Raw genomic sequence first — 17,582 nt, 5'->3', positions numbered from 1 at the left:
TCCTGACTCCGACGATGGGAATTAAGGTCTCAGTGAAGAAGAAAGTAAAATGAAAAATAATAAATGAAAATAAAAAGAAAATAGTGCGCAGGTACGAAATCAACTAAATACAATTGTCTATATCTATACCTACTAATAGATAAAAGTTCTTGGCAAAGCTCACACCATGCTCCAAAAAACGATAATAAGCTTGAGTCAATGCACAAAAAAATGTCTATCAAATGAGTTTTAAGTATGCTGTTCTATATCTGTCGTACTATTTGCTTCATGTAAAACTATCCTTGGTTTAAGGAAGTGTGTCCTTGGTTCTTGGTAGCATGAACTAAGGATATGGGTCCTAGAACCGAGAGGACAGTTAAATGAACCAAATAATACAGCTGATAAAATAAACTGCACATTCGATTTGTAAGAACAAACTTATATTCTTAGTTTCTGAACTCGAACTGTGCTATGTCTTAGAGGATGCACTAGTTTATGCAAGTCCAAGACAAAACCCCCCCAGTCAAAGATGAGGCATTTGCTATTGGAGCTAAGAATGATAACGTTTCACAAAAGTTAGAAAAAATAAAAGAACATGTAACATGCTTTGTCTAATATCCATAGATGCAGGTCAACCCTAAGATTAAGAGCAGAACTCATCGAAATCTCTTGATTTCTTCAGTCTGTTATGTCAGAAGTTTCCCTGATTTTATTACAGCACCATCAACTCTCAGGATTTGATAGCATTGACTAAAAGGGAGGGCGCAAAAGTAGAGCAGTCGCAAATAGAAATTGGCTCTTAAAAATTGAGTCTTGACCTCAATAGTATATTTGACAAATAGACCAATTGAGAACTTGAAGGTTTACACAGCTCGTAAGCCCATCAGAGTCAATTCAGCTTGCTGATTCATTTCACTTTTTTTCCCCCCGAGACAAGAGATGAAGCTTACAAATCTTCAGATGTAAATAGCTGTTAAAAATATATTGAAATTGAGGTTTCCTGATTTTATAAATTATCAATTGGGATTTCATCATCCAAATTTGCAAGCATTTTTGAACTTGCTTATAGAAAATGGATGCACGCGGAAATGATGCTGTTTCAGAACTTTTCTTATAGTTAAAAAAAGTGAAGACTCCTTATTTGCATTATGCATACATCGATGCGAAAAGTTTTAAACGTTCCTGAGAAATTAAGTCATAGGTGCACAAGAAATCTTCATTTTTGACTGCTTCCAACATTCATAAACCCATAAAATTAATTTCACAAAATGCAGTAAGACAACTAAACGGAAGGACCCATGTTTCGCATGTTTCCTTTCACTACTGAACACTTGGGTGATTTTTAAAAACTATCCTATGCTCCTACAGTTAGTACAAGGTAAGTCGTTCTGGAAATGCAAGAGATTTGATTCAACAATGCAACATTGATCAGGAGATATAATTATTTTCTTGCAGCAAATCATTCAATATCACTCGCTTTAGAGCCAAACAACATGACAGTCTGGCAAGAATAATAAAGCCCCCTAAATAAACTGAGCTCGGTTTTTTTTAAATGAAGGTCAGGACAAGGTGAAAATCTCAAATATTACACAGTGACAGATTAACATAATATACAGCTGATGGTAACAACCAAAACGATGATTATGCAGGTACTGCACTGCACAAAATGATAATAGAAGAAAAATTAAAAGTCATGGGTACAAGGATTTGGAATGATATTACGGGTCCGAGAAAAATGCCTGGGACCCTATCAGCAAATTATCTCAACCCTCAACGGACCTTTCACTTTGGCACAGACTTTTATAACAAGAACGTACTTTGGCTTACCAAAACACAATAGCTGAATAAATAATAATAGACAGTAAACGCCTATAGTATGAATAGACACGACTGACTAGATGAATTAAAAAAAGAATGCCCAACAAAAACGTCCCAATAAATGAAATGATAATGCGTTAGCGATCCAATTTCCATTCAAAGGCACATTTTCCTTATTACTTGCGCCAATATGTTAGGATTAATTTTTTTCATTTTTTTGATGTGATGGGAAACGAACCAGTTAAATAAAAGGTGGGCAGAAATGCAAAATAGAATAAAAAAATCATAGATAATTTAAAGTCTGGAATAATCGCAAAAACGGAAAGAAAATTTGAAAAAATCTGATAAAATAAACATCCATGTCTTCTTGCTGCAGATAATTTACTGTTTTGCAGCTATTTTTCACCTTGATTATTGTTTAGTTTTGCAATTTTCAAATTTTTCCAGAACGAATCAAAGGTCAAAGGACCAGAAAGGTCAAAGGATCAACATAGAGAAGGTAAAACTCAACACCTTCCTTGTAAAAGAAAACATGAAAAAATTGGTGATTTTCAGAATAACTTAGCTTGAAGAAGCAGAGGTGCTTAAGATTCCAGGCGTTTCTCTCCTATCCTGAAATCTCATTCTACAAAGTGCCAACCACATATGAAAAAACCGTTTGAAGAGTACTGAACGACTAAGACACGAAACTGATTAAGCTGGAAGGCATATCATATAGAAGTTTGCAGGCATACAGAGAGAAAAAGTGAATTGAGAGAAGAAAAAAAATTGAATCATTTCACCTTCATAATATCGACTCCGGTTAAATGCTTCACCATCTCCGGGACTTTGGCAACAATGGTGAGTACTTCTCCTGTTAATTTGGCAGCTCCAACTTCTCCATTACCACTGGAGACCATTGTTACCTTCTTAGCTTGAGAAAGGGGAGCGGCAACTTCCGCGGCCACCTGAAAGAAATGAGAGGAGTAAATAACTTGGGAATAATTTTTTGGAGTTCACATAAGCTACCTAATTTTGGTCATGGAGAATTTGCAAGAATTTCTTTTCTTTTTTTTCTTATTATTTTTCCATCTTAGGAGACTTAACAGGTTGTCTAGTTTTTTTTCATTTTGGGAAATCCTGATTTTTCTTGATTTTCTACTGCTAAATACTGCAAAATTTTTCCGAATCCCAATCAAATCCTGATTTTTTGCGGAGAAAAATTGACGGACGGATAACGGATATAATTAATGGAAAATGAGCGAACGACTAACTTTGCTCAAATCCTGATTTTACAACCGATTTTCCCTCAAATCCTGATGAAATCGGGATTAAATCCTGATTGACCTCAAATCCTAATAGAATCGGGAAAATCCTGATACTAGACACCCTGCTTAATAAGTTAAGTTGGCAGTAAGTATTTTTTCATTATTTTCTACATGGGAAAGTGGAGAAAAATAGATTTAAATGTGAGAAAATATGCCGCCTTGTGAAATCATCAGAAGGCATTTCCCATTTAAACACATGTATTTTAGTTGAGTGGATTCCAACCAGGGATTTAGAGCTGAGGTTTGAGGGAGCATCATAAACGAAGCCGCATCGGCGCGCGAGGCGGAGGCCCGGCGCGGACTTTCATGCCGCGTCAATCAGTGCGCCGGGGGAGCGCATATGCCGTTGAGGCGGCTTCACCTGGTGAAGCCGACTCCCGGCTCCTTTTCTGATGCTGCATCAGTTTTGATGCTGAGTCCAGCATCAAAATTGAGGCGGCTTCAATTAGCAGACACGTCGGACGCCAGCGCCTCGAGCCCGGCTGCCGGTCGGCTAATTGCACCGGGCTGTGTTTTCAACCCTTCCTCGGCGTCCACTTCTTAGAACTTCTCGGCGAGGCGTGGGCCGCCGCCAAGACAAAGGGGTGTTCCGCGAATTCATCGCCAAGTCCGAGGGTCGCGGTCTTCTGGGACAGCCCCGTCGGTAATTAAGCTGGGTGGCGGGTCCGAAAATTGAGGCCGTATCGGGCCGCAAGCCGACGGTCCGGCCTCAGAGGCTGAGGCCCATGTTGGTCCCTGAGCCAGCATCAAACCTTAGCATCAGCGCTTGAGGCTGGCTCGGTCGGCTCTCCAGCATCGGGCTTCAATGCCCGAAGCCGGCGCAGGCAGGTTGAGCGCATAAGGCTCGGCGCCGCATGCCCGAACGGCCGCTACCTGGGCATACAGCATTGATGCTGAAGCTACGAGTCGATGCTGTACAGCATAACCTCATGAGGCGCCTCAAATGCCTGATTCCAACAAAGTAGCCGGCTTGACAGTGAACAAATTGAGAAATTGAAATCTGCTTCCTGACAAAGGAAATACCTAAATTCAATGGAAAGGAACAAAAACAGAGAAAATTTCAGCTCCCGTCGAAGAAAGACATGTTTTCCAAATCCAGGGTGTCTACTAAATTAGGCTAGCCAAAAATCAGTATTTTTACAGTACTTTTTCGGTACATTCCCAAAATTTTCAGTACCTCCTCAACAGCGAAAATTCAGTGCTTTTTCAGTACCTCCAATTGACGAAATTCGAAAAATTTCGAAAATGTGAATTTCTCGCTCTAATTGCAACAAAATTGACAACAAATTAAACAAAATTCCAAACCACATTGTGGAATTTCCGCACTTTTTCAGTGCTTCCGGACCGCCCTTAAAATATCTGCACTATTTCTGGACTTTTCGAACTTAAGGACACCCTGAAATCACTAATTCAGCAAGTTGGCAAGACACTAAAATCATTGCTTTGCAAAAAAAAGTAATACATACCTTGGGTAAGGCCTCGAGAATCATGTCAACCATGGCTGCTTCCCGGTATTCTTTCCAGGCTTCTGCTTTTTTCATCATTTGTTCCGCTTCGGCTTTCGCTCTGGCTTCGATGGCATACGCCTCTGACTCTCCTCGTATCCTTATACTTTCTGCCTCTGCCTCAGCTTCTAGGATAACACGGTGACGATTGGCTTCAGCCAACTTTTCAAGGCTGGAACATAATTGAGACACATGCTAATACCAAAATGAATTGTTCAAAATAATTATTTAAGGGGATTCAAACTGCTGCTAATTAGCAAGAGAAAAACACTTAAAGCTTTGGTTCTGATCCAAAACAACAGAGCAGCATTGCCACAGAGTTTAGAAAATGAAATTCTCTGATTTCCTGGACACATGTTGATCAAATTCTCTGACAATTGAAGATATGCAAGAATAAAAATAACATAATTTGAATTAGTTTTCAGGCAAGCTTAGGAGGTTGAAATGTCAAACCTATTCTAAAAGCATATAAAGGTGACCTAACAATTTTTCTCTGACACTTTCGTCCGTTTCCCAGACATTTCCAGGTTTTCTCTGACTTTTTGGTATTCCCTGACAATGCTCGACTATCCTGAACTATGGTAACCCTGGCAGAAGCAAGTCTCTCTAACCAGTTTATGACGTAGGGTTGAAAATGGTAAGATTTCTTTCCTGATGACTACTAGGTAAGTCCAATGCACTAAACAATCACTTTCCCAATGCAAACCCAATTACAGGACAATTTTTAAGGTCAGGACTTCCATGATTCAGAGCTCTGTCATGTGATTGACATTTACTATTTAGATGCTTGAAAAATCAATTCAAATTGACTTAATATATCCTTTGAACGGTGAACTTGAACTTTTGAAACGGTTGACAGGGGAGATAGATATAATTAAAAAAATATGCAATGAACTTTTAATTAGAAGGGATGAACCCAGTTGTCAAACTTGAAAAATTACGTTATAATGTGACTCTTAACTGACTCTAAAAGATTACATGAGTGAATTAGGACAGGGTTTCTAAAAGAATTCTACTTTGGATTTTTCTGATATTTTTAGACATTTCCTGATCTCTTGCATGAATAAATTGACACTCATTTGATTTTAAAAGCCAGCATATTCAATGAATCGAATCAAATGTTCCACATTAGCATATGCTCAACTGCATGTAGTTGAAAAATTATTGATGCTTTTGGAATTTTCAGATCCATCACCAGTTTTCCTCCAGTTTTCCTGATTTTGCCCTGATAACATCAAATTTCCTGATATTTTCCAGTTTTTACTGACGGTAGGCACCATATAAGAGTGTTTAAAGTTCGACAATAGGGTTTACCCTTTCTTGTTTAAAGAAAGTTGGTCAAATGATGATTTGGAAGGTCTCTCCTACAACTATGGATTCATACCGGTATTTTTCCGCTTCAGCAGGCCTTCGAATGGTTGCTTCGAGTTCCCTCTCTTTCCTCTGAATTTCTTGGTCCTGAACTGCTATCTCTTGCGTTCGCTCTACTACACTAATCTGCATTTGTTCTTCTTTGATCCTTTGTTTTGTTTTCGCAGCTTGCAGTTCATACGCCAGTTCAGCCTCAGCTTTCTGCAAGAAATTAGAATGGGATAACAAACGATGGAGCACATGGACATTGAGAGGATCGATGACTCAAAATTTGTATTGTGATTTGTAATCTGACTTTCATAAACAGGATGAAAAGTTTCCTTAAATTTAATAAGTTTCTCTTTCTTCAAGTTTGCAAACAAAACATTCCTTTATGTTTTCCTGACATCTCGGCGATAAAACATATTTTGTTGAATAGAACAAGTAGAAAATTTAAACTCTGACATAGTAGACATGAGAGTCATTGAGGCTATGTAAAAATTTGAACACAAAAAAATTCAAGGTTTGATAAAATTGTACTATTTTTCCAAGGTTAATAATCAATGTTTTGACAAACCTCTTCTCCACAAATAACCTTGTTACGTCAAGATGAGCAGCCACATGCTCTAAATGGCCATTATAGCATAATTTAAGTAACATCACTTTTAGTACAGGACCCCCAATAAAAATCAAGTGCTTATGAAATTTTTCAATAATTGGTCTGATCTTTGGCAATGCAATATTCTTCTTCCTCAATTAAAAGACACTGTTGTCGGAGAAGTATTCATTTCCGAATAAAATCTTTCAATTTTAGGAGGATATTCGACAACGCTATTCTCCGTATTTTTTCACTGATACACACCACGGACAGCGCATGCGCGTACTAGCGAGGATTCGCGAACTGCAGACGCCGCATCGTGGGGTCGAGAGAATTCGGACAGAGCGTATGGAAATTTGTGGCTGAAGGGAGCTGTGGCTTTGCCTGCATCTTCGTCCCGATTTTATCGCCTCTCAAGGGTGATCTGTCCATTTCTTCAAAAGGGAAAATCTGTGTTTTTCTTTTAATCACCTCTCACTGCCACGCCGCTAAATCTATAAATGAGCTGAATATTTCACTTTTGACACTTAAAATTCAAAGAAGCTGTAAATTCATCTTCAACCTCCTTTTCACAACTCTTCATCAGCCTCACAGCTTGAAATACAACTAATTTTAGCTACAATTTCTTTTTTTGCAATCTTCATTTGACAAAAACATACCTTTGTTTGAACTTCGACATCATAGGCAGCTTTTTTGAGTTCAAAATCTCTCTGGGCTTTGGCAATTTCGGTGTCATTCAGGAATCTGAAAAAAGCGAGACAAGAATTAATTAGAGAACAATAGGCCACATCTTCATTGAGATTGGTGTTTCATCATTCAAGTAGGCAGAAGTGAGGTGAAATGCACAATATATTTCTCTTTTATTTCCATCATGGTCCTTTTCAGCCAAAAATTGACATAATTATTGAGCGGCTTAGAAAAGTGCCTGATAGAATTTTGGTATCACGAGTAATGGATAGAAACCAAGGTGTTGTGGAATATTTCTTAAAGTCACTATCAATTAATTAAAATTAAAATAAGTAATTATAGAAATATTCCACAACACCTTGGTTTCAATTCATTGCTCAAAATACAAAATGGAAACAACAAATGGTGTCGTGCCATTGGAACTCTAGGAACAATTTTAGTGCTTCAATTCTATCTTATGTCTTCTTATAAAAGTAGATTGTGAAATTCATGGGACCTCTCTATCCATCATATTGGCTGGTATTCTGCACCAACATTAAAATTTAAAGGGAAAAAAATGAATTGAACTGAATGAAAAATTGAAACTTCACACAAAAATGAGCAACTTTTCAAGCAAGCCATTCTAATTGGATTGCATTTTGCAAAAAGGAACCACTAGCATTGCAATGATGCTAAGATTGTGCAACTTCATCTTTTGCAATAAAATTGCGGAAATTGTGAAAAACTATGAAATTTGGATGGTAATTTGTGTCTTAAATTTACAGTTTTTAGCGAGTAAAATAGAAACTATTAATGGGTAATTGGGTTTTTCCTCCAAGACAAAAGGAATTGCACAATCTTAGCAGCATTGCAATGCTAGTGGTTCCTTTTTGCAAAATACAATCCAATTTATTCTCTAAAATATAAACTGCAAAAAATTAAGAGTTAAGAGGTGAACAGAAAAAAAATTAGTGGGTCTAGCTCCATGAACACTTCAGAAACTTTATCGTCACTTCCTCAACTGTTACATATTCTGACAAAAATTATAAAGGATTGTGAGTATATGGATTGATTTTCAGGCATGATTTAGCCACAATTCCAAGAAAAAAACAACATTTCTAGACACAAATGGAAGATAAGGCTTTAACTCCAGAATAATGGGCCTGTTGCAAACTTTTGCTAGAGCAAAAATAAGAGTTGTTTCTTATAGATAATGCCTCGAAAATCACGATGAGCGCATCAGCAAAGTCTGAAATGCACTCATAACTTCACAGTCTGCGTAAGAAATTTGCGGTTTTTTGAGCTTCCCGCTTCAAAAACGATACTACGGCACAGGTGAACATTTTGTAAGAGGAGTCGTTCCAGCGTCGGCAATAATCATCATGGCCGACGCCAATCCGCCAAAACACGTTTGATGGGACGAGATAACATCTGAACTGGATTAGACCAGATAACAATCGGTGTGTTAACGTTCATATTTTCCACGCCCGAATTGATTGACCTTGAACTCTCCTCGAATTACGCGCGGAACTGCGCGCAAGCGTCGACCATGATGAATATCACCGACGATGGAGCGACTCCTCTAACAAAATGTTCACCTGTGCCGTAGTATCGTTTTTGAAGCGGGAAGCTTAAAAAAACGCAAATTTCTTACGCAGATTGTGAAGTTATGAGTGCATTTCAGACTTTGCCGATGCGCTCATTGTGATTTTTGAGGCATTATCTACAAGAAACAACTCTTATTTTTGCTCTAGGAAAAGTTTGCAACAGGTCCATTGAGGGGGATAGTCAGATTCAATACATACCCCGATGTATCAGTCAGTGGAATTAATTTCCACATTAAAGTCTTGAGTGAAAATGCTGAATGAATGAATGAATGAAAAAAAAGAACAGACGCAAAAATTCACAAGGAAAGATAAGCAGGCAGGAACACCAGGAAAAAGTGAGAGGATTAGCACTTGGGATGATTTTGGACCAGTTTGTCTCATTCACACAGCCAAAAAGCAGCTAAAATGGGTCACTTTGAGCACTGTTTGGCCGGTGATCGCTTTTCCGCCCCAGTCCAGTTCTACAATTCCTCTCTTTGAAGGAGAAAATAAACTATTTTAATTAGCACCTGATAGACTCGTTTTTTAATCGAACATGATGAAAAGATGCCTTAAGACATTGTGAAAATGGAACCAAAGGGTCCAATTTGTAAACATACTATAGGTTTTTTTCAATTAGAAGAGAAAAATGGTTTAAGGCTAATTTACCGAGAGGCCATCCTTTCTTCTTCAGCTATAGCTTCTTTGATTTGAGAATCTTTTCTGGCTTCAGCTTCACCAATTCTGGCATCTCTTTTGACTTCAGCTGTTCTTGCCATCCCTAAACTTTTCAAGTACCCCTTGAAATAAAAAAGAGAGGAAAGATTTAATGTTTGAAACATAAAGAAATGATCATGAATTGTTTCCTCAGGCACATGCATTAATGGTGGCAGAGACCGTTATACACAAAATTGCACTTGTTGATATCATCCACCACTGTTCACAAAATATCACTCTCAATTTTTTACGCAAACATTTGGCACCGGAATCATCAACTCTACCAAGAATGAATAATCAAAAGATGACTTTGAGACATGATTATAATGATTTTTCATATGTTTAAGGTGATTTGATGGACGCCATATTTTGTGTCAGAACAGCATGCGATATATCGCATCCATTGGTTCCATTTTTTTAGCTACTCGTAATTTTTCTCGAATTTTGAGATCGCAGTTCTGTTGTCAGGAGACTAAAGCACTCACCAATTTTAACAAAGAAATTCAATGTAACTAAGGCGTGGTTTTTTTAGAGAGAAAATATCTCATTCGAGTGCAGTTTCGATATCAGTATCGAATGCGATGTTTTCTCTCTAAAAAAAACCACGCCTTTATTACGTTGAATTTCTTGGTTAAGATTGGTAAGTGAGTGCTTTAGTCTCCTGACAACAGAACTGCGATCTCAAAATTCGAGAAAAATTACAAGTAGCTGAAAAAAAATGGAGCCAACAGATGCGATATATCGCATGACGTTCTGACACAAAATATGGCGTCCATCGAATCACCTTAACTGAAATTTTTCAAACATTGAAAAGAGAGTTACTATTCTTTTTAACCCCTCTCTGAAATTTAGGGGTACTTTCCCATCTTAAGAATGCATAATTCACGGATGGATGGATGGAAACAGGAGGTGACCAAACTGTAAAAAAATCAAAGAAAGAGATGAAGCATGGCACCACAGCATTTGGAGTATCAGTGAGTCACTCCATTACAGCAAGGTCTCATTTCCCCTCATACAAGTCAGATGGCAGTCTGGGGGGGGGGGGGGGGGGGGGAAGAGGAGAAACATTGCCCATCTTGTCTTATCTTATAAACTGTGGAGCAAGAGATGAGTAGGCAGAAAGGAAACTTCTGAGCAAGACAGCCTGGTGAAATTACTGTGGAGAATGTATTCCAGTCATAATTTTTGCTGATGCCTGCAACTTCTATTCAGAGGTTCATATCATGAAAATATAGACTATTGGGTTATTTTCAATACCGAAAATCATTCACAGAGACACAAAATATTGATTGGTTTCACAAGTTAAAGAAAGATGAACACTTCAGATTAACTTAAAAACGGACAATTTTTCACCTCCCCCCCTTCTAGTTTTCTATAACATTTCGATGACTCCCATTCACTTTGAACTGAGGATGTGTATTGCACTGAATTTAACTTTCCAATCTATAGTGCCAATAACTCTATTTTGAATTTTAAAGGCCAAAAATACTGCTTCTGTGAGTGATCAAAAATACTTGACAAAAAAAGTATTAACTTACATCTTCATCCCTGATGTCCTTCAAAGTATAAGAGACGACAGTTATTCCCATGTTGACTAAATCTGATGAGGCAACTTCAAAGACTTGTTTGCTAAATTTTTTCCTGTCTTTGTAGAGCTCCTGGAAAAAAAAAATAAAAAGAATATTAGATGAGACGCAGCAGAGCATCCGGGCAAAAGACTGAGAAGATCATGAATGGATTAGATGCTGGTTTTTCACTTTTTCCTTTGTCAGCAAACTTGAGTGACACCTGACAAGATCAGGGACGGATCTGCTCTTTGGTGCACTGATGAGAATAATCATAATAAACATGCGAACTTTTTTACTTCAAATATTTATTTTATCTATCAGATTAATTCTAAGGCCTTGTTTCCACGGGACGTTTTCATGGGATTTTTCCCAAGTTCGAATCGCAGGAGTGAAACTTCTGGGATTTTTCCCAGTTACCGTCTCCACGGGACGGGGCTCTTTGTAGTCCTGCGACTAATTTGCGTGGGAAGATAAATTAGTTAAAGTCGAGTGTTCGACCGGGATTAAAATAATAATTGCACACAATTGACAATTAGACACATTTTTTAACTAAACAAACATGAACAATGTAGTAATGAATAAAATATCGCAAAATTCGTTTTCACTTCTTCTTCTTCTCTCAGTGGGTCCTAGGGGTACAAGTACCATACTTGGTACTGAGAAAAATATTGATTAACTCAATATTTTTCCCAACTTCGTAAGTGGGATTTTTCCCTGGGACAAATCTCGCGAAACGGCTCGTGGAGACAAGGCCCTAGTCTTTTTGGTACAATTCCCTGACTTGATGAATTTTCCTAATGATTCCTGGTTCTGCAGGTACGTCCTGTGAAAGGTTGGCGACAAGAGGTGGAGGAGGAGATCAGAAGGTGCCAATTGCCTGATGATCTCTGGGAGGATAGGGGGCAATGGCGATTGGGCGTCGCAGAGCGCAAGGCGGCGCTATAAAAGCGACTTTATGTATGTATTCCCGGTTCTCAAGACCTGTAGACCCCCTGTTTGAAAAATTATACAGCCAGCAAATCATACTTTACGGAGCAAATATAAATTCTTCAGGAGCCAGGAATTTTCATTATTATACAACAGAAAATTTAGGATGGGGCAGAGACACAACAGAGATCAAGGCAGAACTTGTGTTACAGGCACCAAATTTGATTACCGCCTTTTTTTAGAGGCAGATTGTATGTAAAGCTAAATGAGGTTTTTTGTTTGTTTGATAGATTCATTTCTTGATGTAAGGATATTAGATAAACACAGGGGTGTCATGACAGTCAAGTCATCAACTTAGCTGATTTTTGCAAGAGAGAAACACTAGTGCTAACAATATTTAAGATAACTGGGTTCTGAAAAAGGTCAGACAGACAATATAAGGAAACTATAAGCTATAGGTTTCTTTTTAATAAAACTAAGGAATAACCAAGGCCTTTTTGTTAACCCCATATATTTCTTATTTAATTTGATAATGCCAATTGCTAAAGATGAACAATTGATACTAATTCAAAGGTGAAAAAGCTAAAAAAGGAAAAGAGGCACCTTTAATTTGTAAACAAAAAGATTGGGGAATTTATAACTTCATAACGGCAATCATACAACCTCACACATTAAAATTGCTTTTCAAAGCAATGAGAACAAAATAGGAGATTAGATTAGGGCGTAGTGCTGCCAACACCCATCACCGTGGGCAAAGCTGCTGCCCAAGCCGCAGGAGCTGGAGCTACAGCCATGACAGCCGCCCCCCCCCCCCCCCCAAGAGAGCCGGGCGAAAAGCCGCAACGACTTTCATCAACCTCTCAATTACCTTGGTTAGTTTCAAAACTAGGTCTTCCAATGCTTTGACAGGCTTATCAGATTGAATACTTCGATGAATAGGAAGTGATCAAATGATAGCAGGCTGAGGAAGCAGCTGCTTTTGTTTCGGCTGGAGCTCAAACACTGAACTCCATTTTTATGAACTTACTGTTAGAAGCCTTTGATATTTCACTAGGCCTTGACATCCAAAAGCCAATTACAGATGGAGAAAAAAAGCCTTGGTATTCACATAACATCAAAAAAATCAGACAGATCTATTGGGGAAAAATGATGGGATTTTACCTCAACTGTCATAGTGCCCATGATCGCTCGCTGATGACCTTCCAAGGTCAACAGGGCTATGTGCTGAATTTCCTTTTCTGTTTTACCAAGAAACTGTTCGCAGGCTGTAAGAAGCAATTCTTCATTTTGGCCTTGAATTTTCACCTGAAAGAGAAAACAACTTGTTGAAATAGGTAACAGCTCTGCCAACGCTATAAAAATTTCGGTATTTCAATCATTTAAAAATCCATGCAGCTTAATATGTACACTATTAAATTGAAGGGCATTCAGGATAAGGTAATAGGGAAAGAAAAAGAACACTGCGAGGGACGTTTTCATACACCTTTATCTGACGAGGTTGCAGACAGGACTGAACTAGAAAAAGAGATCCAAAGAGGGAACAGAAAAAACGAACCTTTGAAACAGCTGACGCTTGACGATGCTTCGCCAACATGCCCCCTCAAAAATTAACCACTTGTTAATTTTTGACATCTAAGCGCCAAGCACCAACACGCCCGATGGAGATATGCAATAATTAATCTGACAACGCACCAAAGGGACCATCCCTAATACACTTGTGCCCGTGTTGGCACTTGGCGCTTAGATGTCAAAAATTAACAAGTGGTTACTTTTGGGGGGCGTGTGGGCGCGACATCGTTAAGCCTTAGCTGTTTGAAAGTTTAGTTTTTTCAGTTCCCTCTTTGGATCTCTTTTTCTGGTTCAGTTCTGTCTGCAACCTTGTAAGATAAAGGTGTATGAGATAAAGGGCACATTCAGCAGACTAACTTGTGGACTGGGAGTGGACTTCGGCTTTTTTTAAAGAAAACATTTCCTGGAGCAGAGCAAGACTTGGCATTTTTTTGCTGAAGACTGAATATGCAATTTCTGTGTTCATTGCACGTTGAGTAGAAAAAGTGCACAACCTTCAGAATCATGACTGTAAGCTCTCGTGACAGTTCAAATTTTATTTACTTTTCAGACTGATCATTGTGGAAATGAATGTGGCCAATTCGCATATATTTTAAACCATGGTCGGGAAATAAATTGTATGATTCTTCTCATTTTGTAATCAAGTGACAGGTTTTACATTCCAGGTAAATGACTCTTTACGACAGTTGGGCCCCACAGCAGCCAAAAGACATCTGCCATCTAATTTGACTTTAATTTTGCAGATTATTAGACCAGGGCAATTTTCAGAACTTTGATGGAAGAGGTATGACACATTTACACACAACCTCATTCTTTTGAAGACTTGGATTCCTCCACATCAAATAATGACTGGTTCGAATACCTGGTAGGGACAACCACACCTGACGTATAATGTCTTGAACATTTTCTCTACTGAGAATGGCTTCATCAAAATAAGTAATTCGACAATACACTAAATCCACTTTCCATCTCCTATTTTAAACAAATTTAAAATCTTAACAGGATAACAGGTGATAATGAATGAATGCTGCAGTTTTTTCCTCAGTTCCACTTGCATTGTCAGTTGAAATGGCAAATAAATAATAATTGCTACGGCTTCATGGTATAAGATTTCTGTTTCCGTGGTACTTGAAAATTTTAGAGTTTGAATATCTTGCAATACTTAAATTTCAAACTACTTGGATCAATAATCAAGAGACCCAACATAGTAAATATATCTCTGAAACAAAATCTAGAATTCAGAGCATCTGTTCTCAGTATTTAAAGGTACAGCAGCTCCTTCAACTCTTGCAGATTTTGTAATTAAAATTTTGAAAAAAAAAAAAAAAGAAAAAAAAACGGCAGAGTGAAAACAAGATAAATTACGGACCTGCGCGACACCTGTGACAGAGATAGGAACTCCTTGACTAGTATAAACGGTAGGACTTTCAACTTGGAGAGTCATAGTATTTAAGGATATTCTGAAACAAAACAACAGTAATAGCGATCATCACTTCTGCTCATCTTCAGGAGAAAGAAATAACATGAATTTGATTAAGATGTTAAAAAAAAAGAAAAAAAAAGGTGTGCTTGTAGAGAGGGTTCCATTGGTTCTACAGGAACAGCGGATAGCATGAATAATCATTTTTCAATTTTCTTCCGTTCCGTCTGTACAATCAGAAGGTCCCAGGTTTGACTGCGGCCAGACGACTTGAGTTTGCTGATCTCAGATAATGACTGCCTGGGACTGGTTGTTGAACAGGGACTGAGAGAGATGAGAAAATAACTTAAAGCGCAGGATTACCCCCACAGGGTTATTTGAAGAGTACAAAACAATGCAATTTCGTCTCAACAGGTTGACTTGAGATTATCTAGGGTCGCAAAGGATACACCAGCAGATGGAACCTTCATTCAAAGTGAATCTCATACAAAATTAACAGAAACAGGATTTTAATGATAGAGCCTGTATGAAGTAGAAAATTTAGTTTGATCGGTTTATTACCCTCACAGCGTGCAACCACTCTTAAATTTAATTCACTCTAACTAATGGGATTAAACGACAATACCTATCCTTTGGAAAAATCTATATAGTGAGCTGTTCATTTATACCTGCCAATATAAAACACAATCCATGGTTCTAAAAAACCACTTAAACAACTCATTTAAAATATTGCGAGTGTGTTAGCGAAAAGGACAGCAGCTTAAATCCTCTCTTGTGTAACTAGGGTCCTTCAAACACAAACATTCTCAAATAGGCCAGTACTTTACATCGGCACCAGAAATAAGATTATTATGAGAAGGAAGAATACCTTTGAACACAATGAACGGTAGGCCATACAAATGCTCGGCCACCAGCGACTAAATGTGGCTTCTTGTAGCAGCATCCTGAAAGAAAACATCAAAAATGGTTATTTAAACAGACTGACAAGAAAAATTCTCTTGTTAAGTACTACTGAGAGTTGGATTCTACCGTTCGAAAATCAAGATACCATACGGTCAACACCAAATAAGTTAGGGCACTTTCAGAGTGTGACAGACAAGATATAATAACTTTAGACATTAGACCTCGTCAAAGTGCAGTAGGGTCTAAACGACACCTACAAGAATAACTAAAAAATGTACATTGGTTTTGATCGCTTCCAATAGTGCATGGGGTAAGAAAATGATAGAAAGATTGCAGTTGTGCGGCCATTCATAAAATGCGTAGAGTTTAGGCCAACTAAGATTATGCACTTGAGAACTGCAACAGAGGAACAACCATCTTGATTCTTGTATTTACTTTCCGTACAAAAGTGACGGCAGACGATCTCCAGTCGCAGTTAGAAAGTGTGTACGCTATTTGTCGCAGACTCTCGTGCAAAATCAAATTCATTTTTATCAGACTTAAAGCTTCTTAGAGGTTTGCGGGAGAATACCTCTTGAGAAAGAGCTGTGGTTTTTCACCAGTTGAGTATAGGCCATTACCATGAATGGTAATACATGCTTCTTCAGGACCAAAAAAACCCAAGCTTGAATTGAGAACTGTTGATTTGAAAACTATCATATTCTGGAAAACATGGGAGCATGGGATGAACAGGCCCTTTGACTATGAACTGACTCTTCATTCGAGTACCCCTCGGACCTCATGGCACCGTTGGCTAGCAAAATTCTACGCAGGACCATTCTTGGAGTACATGAGTGAAGTAATAGAGCTTTCAGTAGAATGCAATAGTAAAATAAAGCCTGGCATAAAGTGTCACATCCTTGGAGAGGAAATCTTCCGACTATCATGTCAGAAAAACAAGGCATGCTAGAAATTGATTAATTAAACTAGAGCTTACAGAAAAGATGATGAAAGTCTTGAGAGATGATCAGGGCTTGTTAGAAAAGACATCTTCTAGCAAATAAATGTTAGAGGATAGAGTTAACGAGACTTATTTCAGAATAATCGCGGGGCTAAATGCGTGTTGCTACAAATCTAATCTCCACGGAGCGTCCACAGACAGGTCGAAACCTGCAGGAACCACGAGATAACACCAAACAAGTCCGTTTCGGAGGAGTGGGGAGAAAAAGGCGAGACAGAGACAGTTAGGAAAGCTCATCAAGATAAGAGTCAATGCATACATACCTGAGATAACTAAGGCTTCGTTTGGGCCGCACGTTACAAAGCCCCAAGTCATAATTGCGAAAGGGAAAGGACGGAATCCCTTCAACTGGCCATAAACCAACCGAAACGGCGAATCGGCTCTTCAACTGAATAATGCAGCGTTCGATCCAAAGCTAAAAGCTTACCGTCGTCACAGCCGGCCTTTTGGTAAATTCGTGATCGAAGACATTCCCGTGCAGGCACTTCAGGCAACGAAAGAGGAAAACATGAAAGCTCAAAGCACAAAGCACTGTCCATAAAATGAGCGGCAAACGGGAAAGACGATGTCACAAACTCCCAATCACAAATGGATGCGGGTGGGGTGGAGAGTCCCATCAAAGTCTCCGAATGTTGGAAGGGGGGTGAGTAGAAGGGGAAAGGGGGAAAG

At 38.5% G+C, this 17,582-nt stretch overlaps 1 protein-coding gene across 4 annotated transcripts in view; it reads right to left on the bottom strand.

Annotated features, from left to right (window-relative positions):
- Positions 1-17,572, bottom strand: part of Flo1 (flotillin-1) — a 29,833-nt gene extending 12,261 nt beyond the window's left edge. Inside the window, exons 1-10 of one of the 4 annotated variants that reach the window (XM_019051378.2) lie at positions 17,177-17,572; positions 15,879-15,954; positions 14,960-15,050; positions 13,183-13,326; positions 11,065-11,184; positions 9,479-9,609; positions 7,217-7,301; positions 5,994-6,181; positions 4,571-4,781; positions 2,580-2,744 (exon numbers count right to left, since the gene is read on the bottom strand). In XM_019051378.2, the coding sequence (XP_018906923.1) occupies positions 2,580-2,744; positions 4,571-4,781; positions 5,994-6,181; positions 7,217-7,301; positions 9,479-9,609; positions 11,065-11,184; positions 13,183-13,326; positions 14,960-15,050; positions 15,879-15,954; positions 17,177-17,228 (1,263 nt within the window). In that variant the 5' untranslated portion in view covers positions 17,229-17,572. Of the gene's footprint in view, positions 1-2,579; positions 2,745-4,570; positions 4,782-5,993; positions 6,182-7,216; positions 7,302-9,478; positions 9,610-11,064; positions 11,185-13,182; positions 13,327-14,959; positions 15,051-15,878; positions 15,955-16,889; positions 17,046-17,176 lie in introns of those variants that run through there. The other 3 variants (XM_019051380.2, XM_019051379.2, XM_019051381.2) reach the window with 3 other exon arrangements.
- Between the last annotated feature and the right edge of the window lie 10 nt (positions 17,573-17,582).

This window comes from Bemisia tabaci, chromosome 6, assembly GCF_918797505.1.
Source record: "Bemisia tabaci chromosome 6, PGI_BMITA_v3".
Taxonomy (NCBI): domain Eukaryota; kingdom Metazoa; phylum Arthropoda; class Insecta; order Hemiptera; family Aleyrodidae; genus Bemisia; species Bemisia tabaci.
The sequence above is the reverse complement of the archived record's forward strand: the minus strand, read 5'-3'. Positions and strand labels throughout refer to the sequence as shown.